This window comes from Ahaetulla prasina, chromosome 6, assembly GCF_028640845.1.
Source record: "Ahaetulla prasina isolate Xishuangbanna chromosome 6, ASM2864084v1, whole genome shotgun sequence".
In the NCBI taxonomy this organism is placed as follows: domain Eukaryota; kingdom Metazoa; phylum Chordata; class Lepidosauria; order Squamata; family Colubridae; genus Ahaetulla; species Ahaetulla prasina.
In genome coordinates this window covers 87,971,714-87,986,560 of record NC_080544.1, presented here as the reverse complement: position 1 = coordinate 87,986,560, position 14,847 = coordinate 87,971,714, and the positions used below count along the sequence as shown (strand labels likewise).

The 14,847-nt window shown below is 30.3% G+C and overlaps 1 protein-coding gene across 5 annotated transcripts in view; it reads right to left on the bottom strand.

The window, feature by feature from the left end:
- SMC4 (structural maintenance of chromosomes 4) overlaps positions 1–14,847 on the bottom strand; it is a 56,675-nt gene that overhangs the window by 40,656 nt on the left and 1,172 nt on the right. For 3 of the 5 annotated variants that reach the window (XM_058187602.1, XM_058187600.1, XM_058187601.1), the window contains 8 exons: positions 14,034–14,240; positions 12,914–13,089; positions 12,199–12,390; positions 10,500–10,676; positions 3,220–3,384; positions 2,856–2,983; positions 583–723; positions 32–182 (listed from right to left, as the gene is read on the bottom strand). In XM_058187602.1, coding sequence (XP_058043585.1) covers positions 32–182; positions 583–723; positions 2,856–2,983; positions 3,220–3,384; positions 10,500–10,676; positions 12,199–12,390; positions 12,914–13,089; positions 14,034–14,163 — 1,260 coding nt within the window. In that variant the 5' untranslated portion in view covers positions 14,164–14,240. The remainder of the gene's footprint in view (positions 1–31; positions 183–582; positions 724–2,855; positions 2,984–3,219; positions 3,385–10,499; positions 10,677–12,198; positions 12,391–12,913; positions 13,090–14,033; positions 14,241–14,847) is intronic. The other 2 variants (XM_058187598.1, XM_058187603.1) reach the window with 1 other exon arrangement.

Below are 14,847 nucleotides of genomic sequence, written 5' to 3'. Positions count from 1 at the left end.
TTGAAAAGCCATAACAAAGTTGCAGTTATACCTTTTCTTTATCCTTCTGAAGCTGCTTCTCTAGTTTCTTTGATTTGCTTTTTGCATGTTTTAGATTCTCCCTTATTTGAACATCCTCTAAATCCAGCTGGTTAAATTTATTTTTATTTTCTTCAATAAATGCTGTGATTTCATTGAGTTTCCTAAAAAGGATAAATATAACAACAACCATTGTATTAGAATAAGAGCATAGTCCAGGAGTTCTTTTTTGTGTACACACCTTTTATTGTAATCTTATTGCATATACTGCCTGTTAAAAATACAAACATCAAAATGAATATAATAAAATGAAACTTTGAGAAAGATCTAACTAAGTTCTTTATGCCTGTCCTGAATTCTAACTGCACCTCCCCAAGGGTTAGGGTGGTACACCTCAGTTTGGGAACCCCTCAAATGAGCCAATGAATTTTATTTTCATCATTTTTACAAGATAAAAGTCACACTTGTTACCCATAATGCATCAGTGATGAACAGCAAATAGAACAAGTGCAGCACTCCTTCAAATATTGCTAAGTTTTGCCCAATAATAGAATTAATGTTTACTTTTCTACTTCTTTCAGAGCCTCATTCTTATCTCTCATTTCATCTGCCAGTTTGCTGCTCTTCTCATTAACTTCTTTAGTGTCTTCATGTATTTTTCCTTTCTGTGCTTCCAGGTCATATATCCGCTTCTGTAATTCATAACTAAAAAAGAAAGACATCTGATATTGGATAAAAATTGATCTTATCTAAAGTTACCTGCCTGGTTTGACATATTCAGAGTCAAAGCAAACCTAATGTCTATATTGGATTTCATTGTCCAGTTTAAGGAGATTAATTAGAAACAATTCTAATTAAGCAACATAGATGAATCAGCACTACCTGAAACGTTAGGACCTTTCAAATTATTTACTAGAAAAGTGTATCATATCTTTTTCAAATCCCTAATGAATATATATGCCATGCTACCCACCACTCTAGAGATTTTGTGCAGGAGCAGCAAGAACATATTGTTTAAATAGCAATTGGTTAAATCTGTACTGCACTACTTGCAATTAAATTCCATTATTCTGAATGGAAAGTATTTATTTATTTATTTATAAAATTTATTTGCCACCCATCTCATAATTAACAACCCCAATCCAATAAGTAATTTACTAATGTTTTCCGCACTGCTTAACAAAGTGTAAGTAAGCCCAAACACTGATCCAACCCAATATATTTGCTATGTTTTGGTGAAGTGCATTAAACAGAACACATATTTTAACATTTCAAAAGAATCAGTAATACTAAGCTATGGGTGTAGTCTAACATTATTTTTTGAACTTTTTAATCAATTAGTGCCAAAACAATATACAATAAAATATACGTGAATTGTAATAATTACAGAAGCCAAACCAACCAAATGTATCAATATTACACTAAAATACAACATGATCACTAGTAGCTTGATAGAATAAAAAAATAATATAATTTGTATCAGAAGTATGTAAAGCTTTCCCATCTTGAAACAGCTGTTTGAAATGTTCCAAGCTTGTTCTGAGCTCAGAATATTACAGGATGTTTCATTCCACATTCGTTTTAATGACCTAATAACCCACAGGGTTTTTCAAAAAATACTTTCAAGCTATGGCAACTTGGAGAGATCAGCCAATAAAGAGCAAACTTTTCATTTCATACCTGTCACCAATGGTTATACTTGTCAGGGTTCCAAGTAACACTCCCACAATACTTCTGACAATCTGACAATACTTAAGTAATGACAGGTGAAGAAAAGTCATTTCAGCACATACTATTGCATGCTTCATTGATAACTTCATTGTTTTTAAATTTGCTACTATAGAATTCATTAGTTGTAATATGTGCTATCTCAATGTATTCTGTGTGCATATGCTTTTTAAGCAGCTTATCAAATGCAAATTTGAACATTGTGCATTTCATTGCAAAACTTGTAATTTCAGACTAATGAACTGAAATTTGTCATTTACATTCAGCTTTGCAGGAAAGTTCAGAAATCAGAAAGCTACATAAAGTCTAATATGTACATTGGGAAAAGCCACATACAATCAAAGAAATGTGCTTCTGTTGTTGACATTTTGAAATAAATTCAACAATTAAACTCTTTGCCTAGTTCATTTCTGATTATCTGTGCAGGCAGGCCAAGCAGTAAAAAGATTATTATTTTTTCTTTCCAGTACTTGTTACTGGGAATTTATTTATTTATTGCTTGAATTTCAAAAAGGGTTTTATAATATATTTTATAAACCACTCCTCTAACCAGTATTTTCTTTAGATTGGAACACACATCAACTTTTGTGACTCAGTGATGAAAAGCAAAGAAACAAGAGGCTTGCTTCAAGTTTCCCTGTTATATGTGATTGAAGATTCAACACACTTTGAGTTTTGTTATGTTGGAATAAAATCAATTCAGAACATTCCATTGAAATATTTCTAATAAAGCTGTCCTGTTCTGGGCTCAAAACAATATTTGTGGAACAACTCGCCTCCAGAAGTTGTGAATGTTCCAGCACTGAAAGTTTTTAAGAAGACATTGGACAACCATTTGTTTGAAATAGTATAGGGTTTCCTACCTGAGCAGGGGGTTGGACTACAAGACTTCCAAGGTCCCTTCCAACTCTGTTTTCTATTCTATTCTATTCCTTTTCTCTCTGATATATTATAGGTTTTACTAGCCATCTAAAGAAACTACTGTAGAATACATTTTTCACATTTAATCTTTCCATAAATATAAACTAAACACATATTTAAGTAGATACGATGTCAATATATGCTCACTTGATCCATTCCATCCTGTTTTCCAAAATGATGCTACTTACATGTAGTATTGACAGATTTTATTTTTTTCTTTAAACATTTTGTTTTCCAAAGAAAGAAATTCAATTGCTTTATTCCGTTCTCCTTCCAAGGCATCTTTTTCTTTTTCCACCATTTTAACTCTGTTTAACTAGACAAAACATATAGATTTAAGCTATTTTGCAATGGCTATACCTAATTAATTAATGTTCACAAATTCACCATATAAAAATCATGAAGAGTTTAGTTTGAATTTGCATGCAGTAATTTCACATGAAAGCAAGAACATTCCAGATACTTCTGCACTGCATAAAATGACAAGCATATTAAATTTATAATTTAAAATTAAAACTAACTCTAGAATAATCTGTTGATTTACAGCCTCACCTTCTCACCTCTTTGTTCATTTAATATCTCCACTCTTCGACATAACGTTTGAATAGGCTCTTTCAATCGTCCTGATCCTATTATATCTTCTAAATATTCAAGCATGCCTTCATCATGCTCATTTTGCCCTTTTGGTTTCATCATTGCTATTTGTTCAACTTCTCCCTACAAGATATTAAATAAAAAGAATCTGCAAGAGCTTTAACCAAAATTTCAAATATAACTAACAGAAAATACTGGTATACCTCACAAAGGAATCTTAATTGAAAAGATACGTAACAGGAGGCTAGTATTTATGTTTGCACAAAACATTATGCAATATTTTTTCTTCAAGTCATGTGCTTTCCCTAGTTTCTTACACATTTCAGTTGGTGTGTCTGCATGTGCATTTCAAGCCCCATATATATTTACAGTTTGTTATCTATCAGTGTGTTAAGCATATGACAACACCTGCAAAAGGAGCTCTGCTGAAGACCTGCTACTACAAGTATTAAGAAAATACTTTTAAAAAGCATTAAATTGAACCCAAAGAGCACCAGTATAGGTATTTCAGCAAAGGGAGAAGTGACACCTCCAGTTTGCCAGCTATTTTCATGGGCTGACCCACAAATTCTCTTAGGCAGTGTAGAAAACAGTTATAAAGGCTAAGACTACATATTTTTAATAAAAAATTAGCAGCTAGCTGTTACTGAAGGCAAGTTATGATATAATTATACTGGTGACCTCAATCCAGCCAGCAATGGTACATATTAATTTCATTTGAAAATTGTAGCTTCTGTTCTACTATCTTTAAATATAATTGATCCATCAATCTGCAAATTATACTGTTCAGAAATTATATCTTTCTACTATAACACTATTAAAATCACTATTACAGAATGAATAAATCAATTTTAAGAAATTTTGATATTTAAATAATATAGTAAGAATATTCTTAGTAGATCATTTTGGTTTAATATGTAAATTCAAGAATGGAGAAGCATCTACCTGTGTACCCATCATTCAAGTAGTCCTTGATTTACAACAATTAAGTTTGGGATTTTGGTTATAAGTCAGATGAAACATGACCTGACTTGATAACTGCTTTTACAAGTTAAGTGATATGTAACAGTTTCTTGCCTTCAATAAATATTATTCCTGAAATAATATTTATCTGGGTTACATCCTAATTTTCATAATAACCATACATAATGGATTATTTTTCAACTAGTAAAGATTATTTAAAAATTACTATAACAAATAATTCCTTTTGAATTTAAGTAATACTTCCTTAGATGTATGCATCTATAAAAGTACAGATCTGAGAAATAACCTTACAGTACAATAACTGTTGTTGTATAGGACTACTGGCAGGTGTCTGTGTATAATTGAGAACAGTAATGTAAGAATTTGCAAAGACAAGTGAGTTCCTTAAAAACCCACTAGCACATTTTGAATAATAACAATATCTTCCTAAGATGTTAAAAAATATATTGAGGAGGTGTTATTATATCCTAAACCATAAAATGTATGTCACTTCCCCAGTTCATAATTGGCAACAAAAATGGCAAATATTTGATTTTTTTTACATTTATACTAAGAGAAACAGAAACAAACTTTCAAGTCAGCTGAATTTGAATGATTCAGACTAATATACTTCATATCTTATTTTCACCTAAAAGAAAATGGATGATGACATTCTTGGAATTTTTTTCTTTTAAATATTTGGATGTCAACAATAGCTATATTTCTCAAGATTCCAGTCTGTAACACTCAGATACTAAAAAACAATTTTTCCATAGTTATCTTTTAAGACTTGTACAGTCATATTTCTGACATTCTGACATACATACATATGCACACATACACAAACACACAGAGGGGAAAATTTTACTTGTATCACATGGAAGTGTGATAAGTTCTTGGAGAATTTTTTAAAAAGTTATAAATATAGTTGAATGTACATATTGGAAATGAGAAAATTCTGACTTTAGTACAGTTCTCATTCAATAAACTTTTTGTGTCTCATTAAATCTATAGATTCTGTATTTTAGTTTGAAGCAAAAATATTAATTTTATAGAATTAGTAATTGGTATTGTTTTAAAATAGGAAAAGAATATGTTTAAGGTAGTATATTCATATTATAAAGAAAAACAATTAAATTATCAAAACATTTATGCAACTTGTCAAAATATTATTTCCTATTGTTTTTATATAAATATTTTTTATTTCTTATAATCATATTATGAAAGAAACAAAATGACATAATCTGATCACAATCCAGCATTTTAAAGTAATTTTACTCTAAATTACTTGGAAAAACATTAAGAATGTGCTTATCAATTTTAATGAAATTGTGAGCAATTTATGGCTACTTGGTTATGTTTAACCTGAATAAAGCTTCAGCATGACTTGCAATCTTTGCAGGTAAATTATAAATTATCCTAAATTTGATACGAATCCTTTATTGCTCATGGTTAAAAAGACCTGCATATGAGCAGCATGAGTGCATATTAGATGGTCCATACCAAAACTAGAATTTTGGATGGTTTCTCTGTATACAAATTGAAACTGGGTTATTTTGTTTTTGAAATGGAACAGTTGTTCCAGGCAGAAATTGTTGAGGGGATAAAAACAGGAAAAAAGCTGAGCAATCAGTGGCAGTGAGAAGGAGAAATGAGAAGGAGATTAGGAAGGTCATGGGCAAATGGACTAGTAGGATAGTTCTACTCTCATTAATATTCCTACTGCTCGGATCTTTGCAGGAATTTGGGTGCACTAATAGAGATGAGCAGGGAGGAAGGCAGTGAGAAGATAGGAAATAGACAGGCTGCTACACAAACTATTCAGAATATACAGTAGTGGGAGAATGCTCAAAGTTTGTTTTAGATTTAAAACAAAACATATTTTCCATTTTATGCATACCTTTTAATATTCCACTGTAGATATATCACATATACCCATATTTTAAGAATTAAGAACCCTGCTGATATACATCTGGAAACAAAAGTTAACTAGCAAAAAGCTTTCATTTAACAGGTGGGCTCTGTGTAACTGACTTAATGAAGCTACACCACATCCTTCAGAATAGTGCTTTTCAAAAACAATTTTACTGTGGAAATCTACATTTGATCACATTACATCTTATTTAGAAGTGGTGAATATAAAAATGTTGAATAAAAAAAATACAGATAGTTATACATCCAGTTCTGGAACTGCAGTTTAGGAAAAACATAGCAATCAAGATGGTAAACAGCCTGGATAGCAAAACTTAGCAAATTAATCTTGAAAAAGGCAAGACCATAGAGAAACTTATCTACGTATCTGTCTCTTACTATCTGAGAAGTTACCATGTAGAAGCCAGGACAGAACTGTTCAGTTTTCCAGAAGACAGGATAAAAAATAATGAATTAAAATTACAAAAAGGTACATTTAAATTGGACATCATGAAAAAAATCTAAGAACTGTTCAAAAACAGAACAGAATGTCTCAGGGGTTAATAGATTTTCTCATGTTAGAGGGTTTTAAATAGAGTTCATCCAATGGGAATGCTGTTACAGGGCTAATTGTAGAGGGCTGGAATATATTATCTCAAAGACCCCTTCTGATAGTTATATTATTCTGTGTAATGTCTTATAGCTAAGTCTAGGTGAATTCACTAACACACATTCTGAAGTATTTTTATATAATTATGGCTTAAATACAACTTATGCAAATATAAACAGTTAAGAAAAGTTTTGTACTGAACATATACATTGGACAACAGGAATTATCAAAATGCCCTGAGCACAATCCAGTTAAAGGTTTTGCATTTGAGGGACCACCAATTTCAAAAAATATCTATGTTCTGGTTGGTTTTAATTGAGAAAACACATGCCTAATTTGGCTCAAACATTCAATAATATATTATTATACAATATAATATAATCTACAATAATATCTTACTTTCCCATTTAGTAAATACCATTTTAAAGCGTTTTTAAATTTTATCAAAATATCTTGCTTCTCAAAAAAGCAACACTTTAACATTTATTTATGACATTTGTAAATTATTTAGCAGAACAGGAACACTGAAACCTGCCTAGTAAATTTATTGGAATTTTTTTTACACTTTTAAAGGTTTTATAAAATATTTAAAATATAGTATTTTAAAAAATCTGGCATGCATTAATGTAATCTTGTAAATGTAACATTAAATTTCGTTAAAAAGCAAAGCAAAATATATAGTAACTTTAGCACAGAAATATTAATTCAAAGCCTCCAGTTAATTAACTTAAAACTGAATCATCACTCTCTCCATAAATCATATGACCTAGTACTAAGTAGATAGTACAGTGCCAAATCCTGTTGGTCAGCATAAAGGAAGAATAACTGAAAAAAATTAATTTCTAATCAGGCATACTATAGCATATTTACTATAGTACATTTTGGTGGGGATCCAAGAAGTTTTAGATATTAGATAATTTTTTGGCCTTCTCTTGTTGTTCCTCAGTCATCACTAAGTGGACATTCAACAATGTAAATTGCAACCTAAATAAAAAGCTGGATATCCTTCCCTCAGGGAAACCTTTTCCTTTTATGTATGGGATATTTTGGATTTTAGCCAAAACCTGTTATGATCCTAATTTTATTAGCCAAAGGCCACCAAATCATAATCAATTCCAGCTCCAAAGTACATCCTATGGTTCACCTAGAATCCAGCAAGATGGCTTTCTATAAATGTTATGTATCCTACCTGAAAATGTGATTGTAAACTGCCATGCTTGATTTATTACCATGTGTAATTATAGTCAACTAAAGCAGTTCCCAACATCTCTTATCATCAGCCAGGAGGACTTAAGCAGTTGATAATTCTATTTCAGAAGCTCCTTAGGCCCATCCCTAAGCAAAAATATTACATGGTAGTTCATTCTATTTCTCACTATTATTCCAATCTCCTCTGCATCCCCCATAACTTGAAGCATGTTCTCAGAGCACTCTAAATTACAATATTAAACTTATAACAAGATTGTAATAGAGTGGTAACAAGCAATTTATCCCTGTCATATTCTAAAAGTATGGATTTATCATAGAAAAAGTATGCAGCAACAGTGTAAATATACAATACCAACAATATCTCCTTCGGGAGATAGGGCGGTATATAAATATGATTAATAAATAAATAAATAAATAAATTATAACATAAAGCAGTTAAAATGCACATTTCTTATATAGCATTATTAGCACAAATAAAAACTTCTTACATTTTTGCCCATTTTCCTTAGTAGTTTATACTGCAGTCCTACATGCTATTTTTTTTTTCATTTTCATCAATGTTAGCCCATTTTCTATTAAAAGTAATCCCAAAGAACACTACAAGATAACTATAGCCTTAAATCATTTCATTTAAAATAAAGCCTCCTGCCTTAAAGTGTTCTCTGATTAGGATACAGTGTTTCAGAGGATCAACCAAATTCAGACTTAAATATGCAATATCTTTGAGCCTGGATGCTCAGATTTTGCTAAAAGACTTTAAAATCTAAAACTACAAATTATAGTTTGAATTTCAAATCAAGCATAAGCATGAAAAATAATTTCTTTCAAGGATATTGCTTATTAGAAATTATTCATGTTATCAATAGTCACAAAAGTATGTTGGCTGTACTCAAATTCTACACATTGTATTCATACAGTATAAACTTTCGTATTTATACAACTTAACTTGGAGTTACTTCATTTTTAAAACTGTGCTTTACAATTTTTATATCTCTCATAGGAAAAATATGTGCTCAATCAAAAATAAAGTATTTTCTTTCAAAATTAATTCTCTAAATTATGAAAATTAAGTTATACCTGTTTTTTATTTCAGAATAAATTAGGAACCAGCTATTAACTCATAGTTCAGAATACATGCTATTTAGCAATGTATTTCACATATTACAAAACATACTTTGTAAAGTAAAATTGTAGAGAATTGTGTATGTGTATTTATCTGAATGAGTAGGTGTGTGTATAAGATATACAAATCTTGATACTCTTCCTTTTAGCAATAAATTCAGTGTGATTTATGTTTATTAGATTTATAATCTAATTTAGATGCTATGCTTACATTTGGTAAAAAGAAAAGGGAAAGCATTAGTAAAAAAAGAAAACTTAAACCAAATATTGTATGCATACCTGCATGTTCCCATTCCTTAAGAATTAAGGGATGGCATTGTACAACTAAGTAATATAACTTAAAGTAGCTATAAAACAAATATGGCATCACCTGGGTCACCTATGACATATAAGTGCCTCTGTACATGGACAAAGACTTTTTAGCTAATCCTTACTAACTCCTGATGTTAGAACTGCTCAAAATTCTGAGTCTAGGGACAGACTTGACTTGAGCATTTGAAACTCGTGTAAGTTTTCTGTACTGCAAAACCTTACAAATATTTCTATTTGCTTCTGTATAAAAAATCTCAAAATCTTCTAAATAGAATTTGTTATTTTAAAATTATTCCATAAGCTTTTAATAAAATACCATTTGTAGTTTTGAGGAAATGCTCTTTGTCATTATTTATTCAATTAATTTAATCCCTGCTTATTAATTTAAAATTTATAATGTAGAAAAAACTAGGTTTGACACAATTCATTCCTGGGTGATTACTGCAGGGATTTAGCCATCGTCATGAAACAGAAAGTAGAAATTAGTAAATATCAAGTTACATTAACTTTTTTCTAAGAAAGAAAATTTAAGCAATATGACTGTTTACATTTGCTATTAAATCCTGTGTCCTCAATTAATATTTTAGGCTTTACACTCTTCTGTCCAAAAACATTTAACTATTTGTGTAAGATTACAGAATGGAATGAAAATTTCATATTTCTAATCTAATAATACAAAAAAAGGCACAAAGAATAGTAAAACGTATTTCATTCATTTGTATTAAATTCTGTACTAAAAATTACAGACATTATCATGACATTTATTAGGACCCAAACAATGTTGGTTAACCCCTGTCACGCTTAAGCAGCACAATAATATTGGCGTTATCTTTACTACACCAATATTTACGTGCTGCTACAGCGGAACAAGTATAACAATTATTCTACCCAGGTGCCTATTTATCACATGAAATCAATCTAATGTCAGAAAATTTTTTAATTGGTTTTCTTCCTTAAAATTCTAGAGCAGCAAATAATGACTTGCATATTTATTATGAAACACAAATCATGATGTGCTGCTATAGTACTCTGAGGCTTCCAGAAAAAATTGCCCTAATCACTAATAAAATATATCAAGTTATATGAAGTAATAAATTATTTTAGAAAGTACCTGTAAAATTAGAAACCTATTATGGTCTAGGTCAATACCATGACTTCGGAGCAAAAGCCCAACATCTTTAAAAGTTGCTTTCTTCCCACTGATATGGTAGATTGAAGAATTATCTTTATAGGCTGTTCTGGAAACACAGAAACTGCTGTTGGGAATGACTTCGTAATCATCCCCTTCCTGTTTTGAAGGAAAACAAAACCAGAAAAACAAATCTTAGTATTAAGTCATTTCTCTACTCCAGCTTTCAAAATTATTTCATTTCACAAATCTTTTATATTCCAGTTCAAAGTATAACTGAAGCTAGAATAAATTTTGCAATGCATGTACTGTATTAGTCATACCAGTATTTTTATTATCACAATGTCTTAGAAAACAAAAGATCCACTTTCAATTGCCAAAACAGTATCAAAAGATTTGAACAATTTAATTTGTAACACACCTTTCTTTCTAAGTAAATATGTAATATTATTTGAATTCAGTGGAAGATTCTAAAATAATTGTATGCAGGATTCCACTTTATACTTCATCTTTTGCCATCTTATGAAAAAGATGCTTTTCTTCTATATTCTGACCACTTCTATATTCTATATTCTGGACCACTTGCATAGTCTTGTCACTTTAGAATGCTTGTAATATATGATAATGAAAGCCTTAGTACTTGAACACTTGTGATTGTTTTATAATCAATCACAAACTTAATTTTCAAGGAAACTTGAAAAAAATTGGATTATGTTAGTTTCAAAAATTACACATTTACTCCTGCTTCAGAAGCATTTTCACAGAGATTTTGATAAAAATCCAAAATTATTTTGTTATTTTCATTTTTGTGTTACTAATTTTAGGTAACGGTTTGCTTTCCCAGATTAATTCCTTAAAAATTTATTTTAATAAAAATATGGTAGATAATGCATTTTAGAAAGCTAGTATTAATATAAATGGAAAATTAGCTATGATTTAATTATGTCTAATATCTAAATAGCCATATATCATGGTTTAAATTATAAGAAAAATATTTTAAGTTACATTTAAATTATTACATTAAAAATTATTGCATTTTATATATTCCATTCTTTTTGGTCAGAAAAATACCAACTTTAATATCACCTTTATACAAGATTTTTAAGTCAGTAATTAGAATGATGTGAGGGGGTTTTTTTAGGTTTAGACAAAGTGGGTATTTTTTTTAGTATTTTTTGTAACAGTAAAACATTGACATAAGTCCCAAAATTAATTTCAAAATAATCCTTGCAAAAGTAAATCTCATTAAATGTATAATTTGTAAATTCAAGTAAATTATATCATTTTTTTAAAAAGTCAATACTGAAAAAATTATGTGTGTGTGTGTAGGATTTTGATCTAAATCCAAAAACACACACACACACCACACCCTTGAATTACCTAGAATTTTTTTTTTTAAAAAATTCAACAATATTTATACTACACATTTGTAGCTGATATGTTTTATACAAACCAAATGTCTAGAATGTTGCAAATTGTGTATACAACAAACTTTCCCCAATTTAACATTTACACAGAAGAAAATGAATATTAAATGTCAGTGTTTTATAGACAATAATTTGAATAAGAAAAATTCAATATTCCCCCACAGTGCTTTTTTCTACATAAATTAAATCAACTGCATGATTAAAAATTCATAGGGCATTAGGTGATTAAGGTTCTTCAGGTTTAAAAAACATACCTTGTCAATTATCTTTTGAAAATGAACTTCTACAGTGCAGCTCTGGATGTCATTATGTTCATCAGAATTGTGTATCAGTACCGAAATTTTTTTGGATCTTATTTTTTGTGCTCGATAGCCAAAAACAAAGAGCATGGAATCAATCACATTAGATTTTCCACTGCCATTTGGTCCAATAATGCATGAAAAACGCTGCATAACACACAAATAATACATTGCAGCTTAATGGTTACTAGCAATTGACCTCTCTGCCTTTCACAATGGTTTAAAATATAGTTAAACATGGTGCAGGAAAATATGTAGTACAGTATTGGAAAGCTTAGGTTTTATAGCTAAACATAAAGCATACAAACTACACCCCCTATTAGTTCACATTTCTAAAGTTTTACAAAAAAAACACATACAGTAAACAAAATGCTACAAACAAGTATGTTCATAATTAGCATCAATAAAATGCTTCAAACTGTAAAAGATTATTTTAATTACCGATTGTTATTCATACGTACTAGGAAAATACTTTGTATACTTCTAGCTTCTTGAACTCCACAACAAGCAACTTTTTGAAACGTACAAACAATAGTAATTGAGACTTTCATTTGCTCTACCCCCCCCACCTTGGTGTCAGTTGCCAATATGTAATTTATTTAACTATTAAGTAGAAAAGTCACAATAAATCTTTACTTCAGGTTAAAAGTTACATAAACTAGAAAGATACCTTATGAAACGGTCCTAGAATTTGCTCCCCAGCATAAGATTTGAAGTTCTGGTTTACAATGTGAGTTATCATGAGACGAGGAGCTCCAGCTTCATTGGTCATAGCTGGAGGTGGGGGAGGAGAGATGCTACTCAAAATTTCTTCTAAACTTTGATCAACTACTCCATTTGATACTGCTAAAGATATCCAAAAAAATAAAATGGATATACTTAATAACTACAGTAGACATACACACACACACACATATATATTATCAATGGAAGAAAAAGCCTTCTTTTAAAGCTATGCTACTGTAACAGAATCAACGTATTTGTACAGTAGATTGAATTACTAAGAACTGATCTAGAATGAATCTCTCTCAAATACTGAAGGACTAATTCAATAATCAATTCTATTCTCAGAGCAACCATTTTTTTCTATGTAGTACCTTGCAATATTAGAAAATACTTTTATACATATACATCAAAGAAAACAGGGGATCTTCCCATATTCCTGCATTTTCAGGCACACCCAGAGCTACAGCTACTGTGGTTGCTAACCATACATTGCGTTGCAAGTTCTAATGACAGCAACAGCACTACTTCTCAAAGACAGGAAGTTTGTCTCTCTCAAATATACAAACACACACACACAACCTGACCATTTCATAAGACTTAGACCTTTTTCTAACTCCTTGAGAAAATCTTTTCTCTGAATAATTGGTATCAATTTTCAGTATCAATCCACTTATTAATATTTGATAAGTAAATAATTGCACTGGCAGTTATTTACTTTTAATGGAGAAAACAAACACACACACATGCATAAACACAAACTTAAAGCATGATCAGTAATGTCTACCAATACATAAGGTACAAATACTACTCTCCAAATGTTTCCAAAATTTTTATCTACTTCAATTATTGATGTCATGGTATCACAAAATACCAGGAATAAAGTAATTAACTTTTTCTGAAGTTCCAAATTTGCTTTTAAGCACAACTTTTACCTGAACAATGTATAATCGCTCCAGAAGCCAGCACATAATAACAAACAAAATCAAACTATAGTGAGGGTAATTTAAATTAGGACACCTATATGCTAAGTTAATAAAGCAACATCAGGTCAATAAGAAACTGACCTTGCTGAGGTACTTCAGGGGGGTGCATACTCGCTTCTTTTTCAGGTTTCCCATCATTAGAGGACTCCTCCAAGGAATCATTGCCTTTTTGATGGGCTGCCGTAGATACTTTAGTTCTTTTTCTTGGCATGATTTCTGTCTGCTGTTTCAATTCCAAATAATCATACTATAAAAACTGTGAAGTTTGTTTTCCTTTGTGCTGAAGTACTAAAAGAGAAAAGAAAAAACCTATACCTAGACTATAAAAACTTGCATCCAGTCCCAAATATTAATTGATCAAAGCAAAGATTTCAAATTGGCAGCTATTTGTGACAGCGGCATATGTTTTCCTAATCTTTACACAGCAGATATCTTCCATACTAAGGCACATTGCATATTATAAATTACAATTTACACCTCTCATATTATCCCAACAAGTAAGTCAAACTGATAAAGAACAAAAAATGAATTAATAATAAGTACTCTGCAGTACAGAAATGGACTATCTAGCATTTAAATTATTAAAAGTATATTAATATGAACTTAAATGAATATAATGGGATGCAGATATGTTGGTTTTATTCTAGAGTCAAAAGCTACAAAATTGAAATAATTAAAACTCTTTCATAAAGAACAGATCTTAAAATTTAGATGGGTTCCCAATTTGAATTATACACAACCATAACAAGATGAAAAGCATTGTTGTTTTATGCCTCATGAATTTTTTTAGATATTAGTATTAAAGAAATGCCTAAAAACCACTAATCTAGATTAAAGTCTTGGTTTGACTCAGTGTACATGTTATTTTGGAGCACTTATCTCCAAACATACTTAT